Here is a 12056-nt window from a genome sequence, read left to right as displayed (position 1 = left end):
CCACTGCGCCACCAGGGAAGCCCCATACAGCTTTATTGAATACATTTATTTGTTCTCACAGGGTTTTTTTTTTTTTTGATGGAATCTTTATGGTTTTCTATATACAAGATTATATCTGTGAATAGAGAAAATTTTACTTCTTTCTTTCTGATTTGGATGCCTTTTATTTCTTTTTCTTGCCTAATTACTTTTGCTAGTACGTAGAATCAGTGAGCATCGGCATCCCTGCCTTGTTCCTGATCTTAGAGGAAAAGCTTTCAGTTTTTCACTGTTGAGTCTGATGTTAGCAGCAGGCTTTTAAAATATGACCTCTATGTTGTGGTAATTTCCTTCTGTTCCTGTTGTTGAGTGATTTTTCATGAAAGAGAGTTGAATTTTGTTAAACACTTTTTCTGCACCAATTGAGATGATTATGTGATTTTTGTCCTTTATTCTGTTAAGGCGGTGTATCACATTGGTTGGTTTTCATATGTTGAACCATCCTTACATCCCAGGGATACATCCTACATGGTTATGGTGTATGATCCTTTTAATGTGCTGTTGAATTTAGCTTTCTAGTGTTTTGTTGAGGATTTTTGCCTCTGTATTTATCAGGCATATCAATTACTTTTGAGATGAATTAGAACAGTATATCCCAGTCTACTTTTTATAATAATAATATTTGTTAACAGAGTGTGTTCATGTCAGTTATCCCTTTTATTGCAGTCCTCTGTTATGTGGGTAGACCATATACTCCAATTCTTTTTATGAAGATGCTGAACTCAGAATTGCACATCATCACATAACAATTATTATAACTTGAATTTAAAACTTGTATAGCACATATTGTTTCAGGTACTCTAATATGTGTTTTACATATATTCATTTAATCCTCACAACAACCCTTTAAGTTGGTACTGTTATTAACCCCATTTTACAGATGAGAAAGATGTTTAGTAATAAGCAGTAGTAGAGCTACTATTTGTCTGGACCATCTGGTTCCTGTGTCTCCTTTGTAACTGTTAGGTATATATTGCCACTCACAATTAACTGGAAGGGGGTCTGTTTACTTTATATATATTTTTTGGTATTAATCTTTTAAAAATTTTTATTGGAGTATAGTTGATTTACAGTGTTAGTTTCAAGTGTACAGCAAAGTGAATCAGTTATACATATACATATATCCACTCTTTTTCAGATTCTTTTCCCATATAGGCCATTACAGAGTATTGAGTAGAGTTCCCTGTGCTATCTAGTAGGTCCTTATTAGTTATCTGTTTTATATATAGTAGTGTGTATATGTCAGTCCCAATCTCCAGGGTCTGTTTAATTTAGAATGTTGACCTGACTGTGCTATTTTGTTACCTGTGGAACCAGATAACCTTTTTGTTATCCAAAAGATGGTTTGTTACCTCAAATCAATGCTTTTTAAAAATAAGTAAAGTGCTTAAGCCTTGAGGCACCTATTCCTTTCAAAAGTCTGTTATCTTCCTGAGCTTATGGCTGTGCTTTGGGGATTAGAGGTTGCTTAAATGAGGGATCTAACAGTTAGCAGGCATGTAGATTATATAGATAATGTTTGAGAGAAAAATAGTAAGGAATAGAGCTAGGTTTAAAAATTTATGTTCAGTCTGCTCTGTATGGTTGTGCCTTAGGGGGCCTGATCAAGTCATTGCATGAGTGCATAAACTGCTTTAGATTACTAATGCTGCATTACTTTATGCTAACCTGATATATAAGAATAATACGTTCATATACACAATACAAATGACACTTTCTGCTTTAAGTTTCACAGTAGATTCCTTTTAGCGTTAAAATTTTCTGACAAATTTAATATACGAGTCAGTTTAAACTTTATCTTTTGAAAAACCAGTTCTTTTGGAGCTTACACTGTTGTCTTTGTCACAGCATGGTTATTTTGAAGATAATATTTGTATAAAAAGATAGCTTTGTATGATGCTTAATTCCAATTATGTTACTTCACTGCAGCTAATAAGGGAAGATGTTTAATTTTTTAATGCAGATTTTTGGCCAGTCTTGAAGTATGTTTCTCTTGTACTCTTTATTTTTTTATGTAGTACTGAAAGTATGAAGATCATTAATTAATTACACTCTTAAAAACAAAATATTTCTAATGAGATTATTTATTTGAAGTTTAAAGGACATAATTTAACATCACTTTTGTAAAGGATGGAGAAAATGTCAGTCTGTTTAATCAGTCCCCTTTTGAAAGTGAGGATTTGTTCCTTTTATACAGATTTAATCCTATGGATTTGATCATGCAGGCTCACAGTTATTTATCCTCAATTCTGAAATTCAGAGTGTTAAAACTGAAAGTTTTTTTCGTTAAGTTTATAGTATATTGATTTGGCAGCAAACTAATCTGAACTGGGGTGGGGCAATTTACATCTTTATCCCACCCGGTGTGAATTTTTATACATTTGCATGTATTTTAGTATATAGTACTGCTTTAGATTCCAGTGTGTTATGTAATATGTTATACATACCATATTTACCTTTATAAAACCTGAAAACTTGAATAACAGCACTCATCTGGCCTCACCAGTTTCACTTAAATGAATAAGGACTTTTATCCCTTGTCATAACCTGTCTTATTTTCATTGTTGGAAGAATGTGGGGCATGAATCAGCAGTTATGAGGAATAAAGAACAGGTTGAACTTAACTATATTGATTAGTTAATATAATTATAAGTTAATATAAACCTGGCAAGAGGTTTAATTTCTTTTCTTGGTTGGTAATAATTGTCCAGAACACTGATTGTCGATTTTGTGTCAGAATAGCACTGTGACTCCATGTCTGCCATCGGCATGGGAGCGTGGTGGGAGTATAAGCCAGATATTGTTTATCCTGCTCTGTCTAGGATATATGTTTATGTATTTAAATTACTCTTTATAATTTTTAGTTTTAGTTTTAAAATGAGGTAATTTTATAAGGATGCAAAGTAAGATGGAAACAGTTGATCTTTCTCTCATTTCTCTAGTCTCCTACAAAAGCTGTATATAATGCCAGGCATTGGAATCATCCAGATTCAGAAGAACTACCTGGGCCACCAGTAGTAAAACCTCAGAGTGTCACAGTAAGTGAACTGTACTTTTTAATTTCATGTTTGTGTAATGAATTTTAAATTAAGCAGTTGCTATCTTCATTCATAATTTGAAAGTCTCTGGCTTTTCTGTTTAACAGTTTATTTTCAACTTCCTCACTAAAATTTAGCAGCTTTAGTTTAACTCATTGGAAAAGTAAGGATTGTGGACAGGATAACAGAAATTCTGGTGTTGCTCGGTTATAAATGAAAGGCTTAAAAAATATTGGACTACTTTTTCACTCCTGACATTTTATGGAATTACAGTATTTAGTGTTTAAGGGTAAATTATTTGAAGTTTGTATTAACTGTTAAGAGCTATATTATAAATTACATATTTCAAGTTTGTATTAATGATTAAGAGCTATATTATAAATTATATCCTACATTGATCTTAAAGTGTCTTTGAGTGATTAATTTGTTTTTCAGAGCAGAACTTTTTCCTGCATTCCAGTAATACCTTTCAATTCAAAACACACTTGAAAAAGATTATCAAATTATTTTTTTCAGAATAACTGGTAGGACCATGCATTAATACCTACAGATTAATGGTGACACCTCAGTCATCTGGAGCTATCAAGGAATGGGTTCTTTATAGACAACAACAAAAAATAGGGATAGAGATCATTCTCTAATGTAATGTACAGTTCCCTGTCTTCTTGATATATTAAACTTCTTTCACTAGTATTAAACCATTATTGTGTATATTAGTAATTAGATACCATGCTCTTATTATGGCTTTTTCCCCCTACCCAAAACTATGGACTCCTGTACTTTAAAAATTCTTTTGTCTATCTATTGTAGTTTTCCTGTCTATCCTGAGCTGCTTATCAGTGCTATTTATGTATGTAATGGTGGTTCTTTATTCCTTGTAATGGTCCTGGAGATGGATAACAAATTGTATGAAAAGTAAGGTTAAAAAGAACAGAATAAGTTCCTGAGTGGTTCTTTTGTGAATAAAACACATATGAGTCTTATCTTGTAGTGCATGGAATTTTAAAGTATCCCTTGTGACCTTTCAGAGGCCTCCTCCTTCCTTTGAGGGGGAGAATAGGGGTTTTATTACTCTTAAGCTAAATTTGCCAAGTAGATGAGATGTTACTACTTTTATATATTTATTTAGAACAACTAATTTAATACCTTTATTAATAGGTGAGGCTGTCTTCAAAGGAGCAAAATCAAAAAGATGATGGAGTTTTTAAGGCTCCTGCACCACCACCCAAAGTGATAAAAACTGTGACAATACCTACTCAGCCCTACCAAGATATAGTTACTGCACTGAAATGCAGAAAAGAAGACAAAGAAGTAAGCAGCCATATACAGTTTTACTGCACATGGATAGAATTTCGTATGTAATTTAGCCTTTTAATATCTTGAACACATATCAGTACACTGATACTCAGTTTTGAACCACAAACTTATCTTGTCCTACTACTACCCATGTTTTTAAAACATTTCTTTTGGTTGCCATCTAATAAACTATTTTATACACTTTTAAAAAAAGCATAGCAAGTGCTTTAAATATTTAAATATGCTACTTCATAGTTACAAAAGAGGTGGACATATTTTTTTCTTGGCAGTTGTATACTGTTGTTCAGCACGTGAAGCACTTCAATGATGTGGTGGAATTTGGTGAAAATCAAGAGTTCACTGATGACATTGAGTACTTGTTAAGTGGCTTAAAGAGCACTCAGCCTCTAAACACACGTTGCCTTAGGTAAGATCTTATTTTTATATTTGAAAATTGTGTGCATGCTTTCTCATTAAAATTTTCTAGCTCATTAGAGCCAAACATTTGTGATTTTTGTTATCATAGGTGTAGGTTATAGCCAGTGATGTTAAAATGTGATTGATTTCTTTTAAGGGACTTGATTCTACATGCACAAAGGAAAGTTGGATGATACAGCATTTTAGCACAGCATAGGCTTTAGTTTCCAGATGCTTAAAAGAGTGTTATGCCAAAGAATCTTTTAAGTACTTTTAGCCCCAGATTTTACACATGCAAGTGATAGATTTGATTTAATTTAAGCATGTTTTGATTTGGATCATCTTTTACATACTATAATGGATTGAATATCTTGGTTTGATTGAGTTATCCAGTCATTTGGAATATGTCCAATTAGATATTTATAATCTTTATGGATCAGAAGCATTATGAAAGGTAGCTGAGATTTTTTGCTTTTCATTTAATAGTAGTAGTAATGTAAGGAAAACACTGAAGATGATCATGGGTTATTCATATTTTTTATATAGCATACCTAATCATATCAGTAAATTTTTAATAACTTGTTTTGCCCGTGTTTTTAATATTGTGATCTGCATGGGCAATGCTTTGACACACATACACCCCCACCCCTGAGCGCCCTTTTGCTTATTTTGGTATTACGCAAATAAAAAAACTTCAGCCCCCTTAACCTAGTCTATTTTCTTCTAGTGTTATTAGCTTGGCTACTAAATGTGCCATGCCCAGTTTTCGAATGCACCTGAGAGCACATGGAATGGTAGCAATGGTCTTTAAAACCTTGGATGATTCCCAGCATCATCAGGTATTTAAGTTTCTGGGATTGAGAAGCATTATTTTAGAATTCTAGTTTATTTGGCTACTGAGAAATACTTTCGGGAATTCCCTGGTGGTCCAGTGCTTAGGATGCTGAGCTTCCAATGCCAGGGGCCTGGGTTTGATCCCTGGTCAGGGAACTAAGATCCCACAAGCTGTTTGGCATGACCAAAATAGGAAAAAAAAAAACAACCTTCACTGGATATTCATCTGTAAATATTTCTCATTATGGGTTGAGTTAGTTTTATGTGCTAAATATTTAGAGCTTAATGCCAGAATTTTTGCTTAATAAATCATTTAAGATTATCTTCTCATGACATTTTTCCTCCTTAACTTGTCAGTATATCTTATTAACTGTTGTATAACATACCATACCATACCATACTGGATATTATAGCTAACATACCATGCCATACTGGATATTTAATTCTGTAAGTACTGATTTCCTCAAATCAGAAAGTACTGGAAAAAAAATCTTTTACTAGTTTTTGATAATAATAGCATGAAAAAAAAGTTTTGATATTAATTTTTTTTTAGCATTTTGTCTGGATGTTGAATCCCACTGTGAAAAGGAATCATATCCTCATTTTCATTATGACTTTGACACTTAAAAAAGCATATTTACATATAAAAGTCAGGTTTAATGTTTTCAAAGTTAGAAAAAAATCATTATTAATCAATAGTGATATTTTGAGATGGCTTTATTATATTTTTGTTCAGGGAAATTATGTTCCAAGTGCAGATTAGGTGACATAATCTAATATTGAGTCTTCTGAAACTGAAAGCAGTATACTTAACCTCGAGTGAGGATAACTCCATTACCAAGTTGTAGCAGGTACAAAACAATGAGGGAGAAGAGAACTAAGAATTAATTTGCTTTCTTATGCAGTTATGAGAGGACCAAGGCATTAATGTGTGTTCTTAGGGGCAGTGGATCTCTTAAGGCCTGTACTGTGACATCCTTATTTCCAAAAATATTTTGCTCTGTAAGCATTTAATTAGTCACCTAGTCTGAATTTTGGGGATTCAAAGTTTAAATCTTTAGATAGTTAATTGTGTTTCTGTGCGTTGAAATAAGCATAAGATCAACTATACTTCAATAAAAATAAATACATATGTAGGGGGGAAAAAAGTAAATCTCAAATGTTGGAATATTCGAACATAGACCTCTTTTAATGCTTACCTATATCACCTTCAGTACTTGTAGATTTTATTATAAGCAGAGTGTGCTAACTACCAGATCTGAATGATTTTGAGAGCACATTATATTAATGGTTTTTTAAAAAATACTTGGTTCAACCAGACCTGATAGGTTTATTTTAAAGAAATGAGTCTAAATATGTTTATTTGAGCATCCTAGTTTTATGTATTGACACAAACCCAGCTGTGTAGCTAAGTTTCTGATACAGATTTTAAAACACATTTACATTATTGATTTTGTTTTTTTTATTTTTATTCTTTGGCTGTGTTGGGTCTTCGTTGCTGCGCTTGGGATTTCTCTCGTTGCGGCGAGCGGGGGCTACTCTTCATTGCGGCGCGCGGGCTTCTCATTTGTGGTGGCTTCTCTTGTTGTGGAGCATGGGCTCTAGGCGTGCGGGCTTCAGTAGTTATGCACAGGCTCAGTAGTTGTGGCACACGGGCTTAGTTGCTCTGCGACATGTGGGATCTTCCCAGACCAGGGCTCAAACCCGTGTGCCCCACACTGGCAGGCGGATTCTTAACCACTGCGCCACTAGTGAAGTCCCTACATTATTGATTTTAAATGGAAATTTGACTTTACTATATCATAAAGGACAAAGAGTGAAGTGTATTGTAAAATAGGATTATATAGCTGAAAGAATGTTTTGTAAACTCTTCATTTAGCACAGAATGGCCAAAAACATGTAATTCCACTTAAACGCTTCTAGCTCTGGGGCGTTCATATAAAGAAGGTCTGTAGAAAGGAAAATCTTAAGCAGTGGTGCTTTATTGATGTATTTATTTAATTCACATTTCCCTAGAATATTTTAAGAGGGAGGTTTTCACTGAATAAAACATTTTCAAGGTTTCCAACATGTGAACAAATGTCAAAATAGTCTTGTTTCCTGAAATTGTCACTAATTGCTTACATTAACTTTTTTTTTTTTTTTTTTTTGCGGGGGGTCCGTTGAAGAATCTGTCCCTTTGTACAGCTGCCCTCATGTACATACTGAGTAGAGATCGTTTGAACATGGATCTTGATAGAGCTAGCCTAGATCTAATGATTCGACTTCTAGAACTGGAACAAGATGCTTCTTCAGCTAAGCTGCTGAATGAAAAAGACATGAACAAAATAAAAGAAAAAATTCGAAGGCTCTGTGAAACTGTACACAACAAGCACCTTGATCTAGAAAATATAACGGTGGGTTCCTTCCTTCTATTGTAAAATGAAAATTACTTTCAGAAAGTTTTTAATTTGTCACAGCAGCTATGTGACTTTGGACAAATCATTTAACCTCTTGGTTTACAATTTGGCAAATTCTTCTCAGGTTTAGCTCTGAGCATAATTCTGTTCCCTGCCTGAAATTCCTAAACTTGGCCCATTGGTATTTAGATTTTTTTTCCCAGTAAGTTTTTTTTATTGTGTTTTGCCTAATCCTTTCCTTTTGAAAAAAATATTTTTCCAGTGTAGTTTCTACTACATTTAGGCTATTAGGAACTTGAATTTTTAACCCTCTGTGGGTTTCAGGAATAAAGATTTAAAGGATCTTCAGAAAGAGCCAGTTTCAATGAGCATTCATTTATTCCATAGTATCTTACGATGTCTGATTAACTGCTGCAAGGGACCAAGACTCGGAAGATTCCTGGGCACCTGCCCTTCCGTAGAGCAGTGTCCCTCATACTCAGGGTCATGGCCATGGCTACCCTTATGCTCAATACAACTCCCTAAGTTCAAGATGACTATGTTGCCTTCGGTTGATTTTAGTTCTACTTTCCTCTGGCTTTTTTTAACTTGCAGAATCCCCAAAGACTAGTAGGCCAGTAGAAGATGAATTGGCCTTGTCATTTTGAAAAAATAAGATTATTTATATATACCTGACTTTCAGATATTTCCAACATCCGAACTGTATAAACATTGATTTTTCTACTGCCCACTAAACTGATGACTGAAGACATTTGCCTCAGAAAATTACAGAATGCTTTGTGCTACCCACATATGAACTTAGGGTTATTGCCCTGTTTAGTTAAGGTAGAGTAGGGAATAGATTCAGGTAGAGTGGAGGGTTGAGGGGTAAAGCAAGTTAACATTAAAAAGCAGGATACAAAATTGACACGTATTCAGTACTTTCACTTATTAAAATTAGAAAATAGCTGTTATGCTCAAAGTGTGGCTAAACAATCTTTCTACCTCACCAAACTATTTGTATACTACTTTTAAAATATATTCATAATTTTTATTTACTTTTAACAATTTTACAACATATACTAATTTTTAATGCTATAAAATAAATTTGAGCCTATAATTTTTATTTGCATAATGGAATAAATACAGCTTTTAAAAATTATTATTATTATTTCATCTCCCATATTATTCAACATTTAAATTCTTTCCAGACATTCGCTCTTAAATAACAAGATGGGAAACTTGTTCATTGAGTTTTCTCCATCGTTTGTGGAATTTATTAGGATGGTAAATACCGATAATAACTTTGTTATATTGTGTTAAGTAGTTAACTCACATGATTAAAATCAGAACACACAGTTGCTAATATTAGGATGTCTGCCTCCCCCCACCCCAACCTCAGCTATTCTTGGATATTGTGTTTGTTTTAAATGTTAACAATAGACATTGTTTCATACAGTGACTATCTCCTACACATTAATTTTGTTTGTTTTGTTAATTGCTCAACCTCTTCCTTGAAATACATTGCTTCTCCTGATGTGCCATGGAAAGATACTTTAAAACATTATTATAATATTAAAATATAATTCAAATAACTGAGAGTTGGCAATTGCTGAATAGCATTCTGATTAGTGATTTGGTTGTGCTTTAACTCTTTGAGAACTATTCCAGTTTCAAATAAAATGTTTGAATTGTAGGCTATTTTAAAATACTAGCTTATTATATACTGAATATAGCCTAAAATATCAAACAGTCCTTTTTATGCCTATAGAAACAGTCAAGTCCCTTTTTTGCATAAAATCTTATGAGTCTTTGCTATATTAACATCAAATCTTCCTAAGCAAAGAAAGCCTCATTAAGTCTTCAGTTTCACTTCTGTGACTCATGTGCTAACCTACCTGTGCCGATCTCATTACATTACTCTTTCAGGGACTTAGAATGAGAATTGAGCAAAATTTAATCTGTTTTTGTAGTGTTGAATTCTAGTTATATATTTGTCACCTTGGATATCAACCTTGTTCTTTTTAAAGTATAGAGTAAAATCTATAAGGTACAGAATAAAATCTCTTATAAATCAGTAATAGGAAGATTTTCACTGATAAGGTCTGTTTTTTGCATTTCTGAATATCTAATTTATATTCAGTTCCAAATAGGCCAGGGAGACTTAATGTAAACTTGCATCTTTCAAAGGAAAAAGCTTTGGGAAGATACCCAGGTCTTTTCAGCCTTGTTAATTAAAGCATTTCTTTTGTTACACTAAAGTTCCTTTATTGCAACAGGAACCAAGTTGCCCATTGTTGGGGGGTGGTTTTGTGTTTTTTAAAAGAAATACAATAAAAAGTAAGATTAATAATTAAAGGCAAATAAAGAGAAGGAAAAACCTAAACTGGTTTATAAATATGGCTCTGACTGTTCTATGCTTCCTCTAGTGGTAGTCCTGAATCATTATTTATATATAATTTTGTCATGGTGGCCACATTATTTATATCTAAGCTGCTAACCCTGTAGTATAAAGTTTAAAACTGGTGAATCTGAAATCCTAAAAGTAACAAAGGATTTTTGTTCAGAATAGATAAGAAAATGTATAGAACAACAGGAAAAAGACAAGCAACTTTGCAAGAAAATAAGGAAAGAATATTTGACAGGGGACTTACAGTACAAGAAATACAGTTAACTGATAAATATATGAATACGAGCTCATTTGCTATAATTAGAAAAATGCAAAGCAAAGCAATAAGATACCAGTTTTTACCAACAGACAAAAATTTAGATACCCCCACACCTTGTTCCTAGAGTATTACTTTTTACAGCCTTTGTGGTAAATTAATCCAGTATATTGATTTGCAGTTAAAATACATGTACCCTTCGATTTGCCCTTGAGTCTTTATATGATGGTACCAGTATATATTTTATTGAACTGCCAAGTGATAGACTACTTTAAATAATGGATTTTCTCTGAAAACAACCCAATGGTTAAAAACATTTCTTCAGCTTAAGAATTTAAATTAGTTTAATTTTATTTAAAAAAGGAATTACTGTATTACTGTGGACTGGTAGCATGCAATATGCTTTTAAAAAAAAGCAGTCTCTAGAAGTGTTGCCTCAGAGTTATTGCTAAGAGTCAGTATTCATTAATGGTGCTTTTGATTTTCAGACTGGGCATTTAGCTATGGAGACATTACTGTCCCTTACTTCTAAACGAGCCGGAGACTGGTTTAAAGAAGAACTACGGCTTTTGGGTGGTCTGGATCATATTGTCGATAAAGGTATGATATACACACACGTATAACATTTTTATGTATTATTTGAAGCCTGTGGAAAATATTCTATTTAGATACTTCAAAGAATAATTGCATCAGTTTGAAAAGGTCTGTTCCTTTTAGTAGCATCTTGAAAATCTCTTAACTTTTAAAGGAAAGGCCATTAACAGTTTGATATTGGGGAATTATGGAAATAAAATAATTATAATAAATTAGATTCTCATAAATTGCAGCATCTCACAGTATAAAACTTAGAATAAACAGTGTTCGGAGAGGTTCCAGCATATTCATAGCATGTGTACAGATAGATGGCTTTTAATGTTAGTAAAGGGGGTAAGTATTGAAGTGGTGAGACATGCTAATTTATGTCCATTTCTTTTCTCCTAGTGAAAGAATGTGTGGATCATTTAAGTAAAGATGAGGATGAAGAGAAGCTAGTAGCCTCATTATGGGGAGCAGAGAGATGTTTACGAGTCTTAGAAAGTGTAAGTATGGACAAGTATTTGGAGAAAATTATTTAATCTTAAATGTGACTCTGTATGTGAGACTGTCATAGTTTATATTACATATCCTTAGAGTTTCACTTTTGTTAATCCAAATTGAAATTGTAACTGTAATGCAGTCTATTTGTTCTTTGACTTTTATGAATGACTTAACCCAGTTCAGTGTAGATTAGAATTTATTCTGCCGGTGAATTTAAGGATGCATAGACTGTGTGTGACCAGATTGGATTAGCTAGGTACTTTATGAAACATCTATGGGAAAATAATCTAGTGTGAATGAAAAACTCCTGG

General features: G+C 33.2%; 1 protein-coding gene across 2 annotated transcripts in view; it reads left to right on the top strand.

The window, feature by feature from the left end:
• Positions 1–12056, top strand: part of WAPL (WAPL cohesin release factor) — a gene marked incomplete at its 5' end in the record, with an annotated part of 72790 nt that overhangs the window by 47139 nt on the left and 13595 nt on the right. For both annotated transcript variants that reach the window (XM_079716731.1, XM_079716732.1), the window contains 7 exons: positions 2982–3077; positions 4236–4388; positions 4664–4800; positions 5518–5629; positions 7793–8020; positions 11157–11268; positions 11650–11747. In XM_079716731.1, coding sequence (XP_079572857.1) covers positions 2982–3077; positions 4236–4388; positions 4664–4800; positions 5518–5629; positions 7793–8020; positions 11157–11268; positions 11650–11747 — 936 coding nt within the window. The remainder of the gene's footprint in view (positions 1–2981; positions 3078–4235; positions 4389–4663; positions 4801–5517; positions 5630–7792; positions 8021–11156; positions 11269–11649; positions 11748–12056) is intronic.

Source organism: Hyperoodon ampullatus, assembly GCF_949752795.1.
Source record: "Hyperoodon ampullatus genome assembly, chromosome: 1".
Taxonomy (NCBI): domain Eukaryota; kingdom Metazoa; phylum Chordata; class Mammalia; order Artiodactyla; family Ziphiidae; genus Hyperoodon; species Hyperoodon ampullatus.
This window is presented reverse-complemented; position numbering and strand designations above follow the sequence as displayed.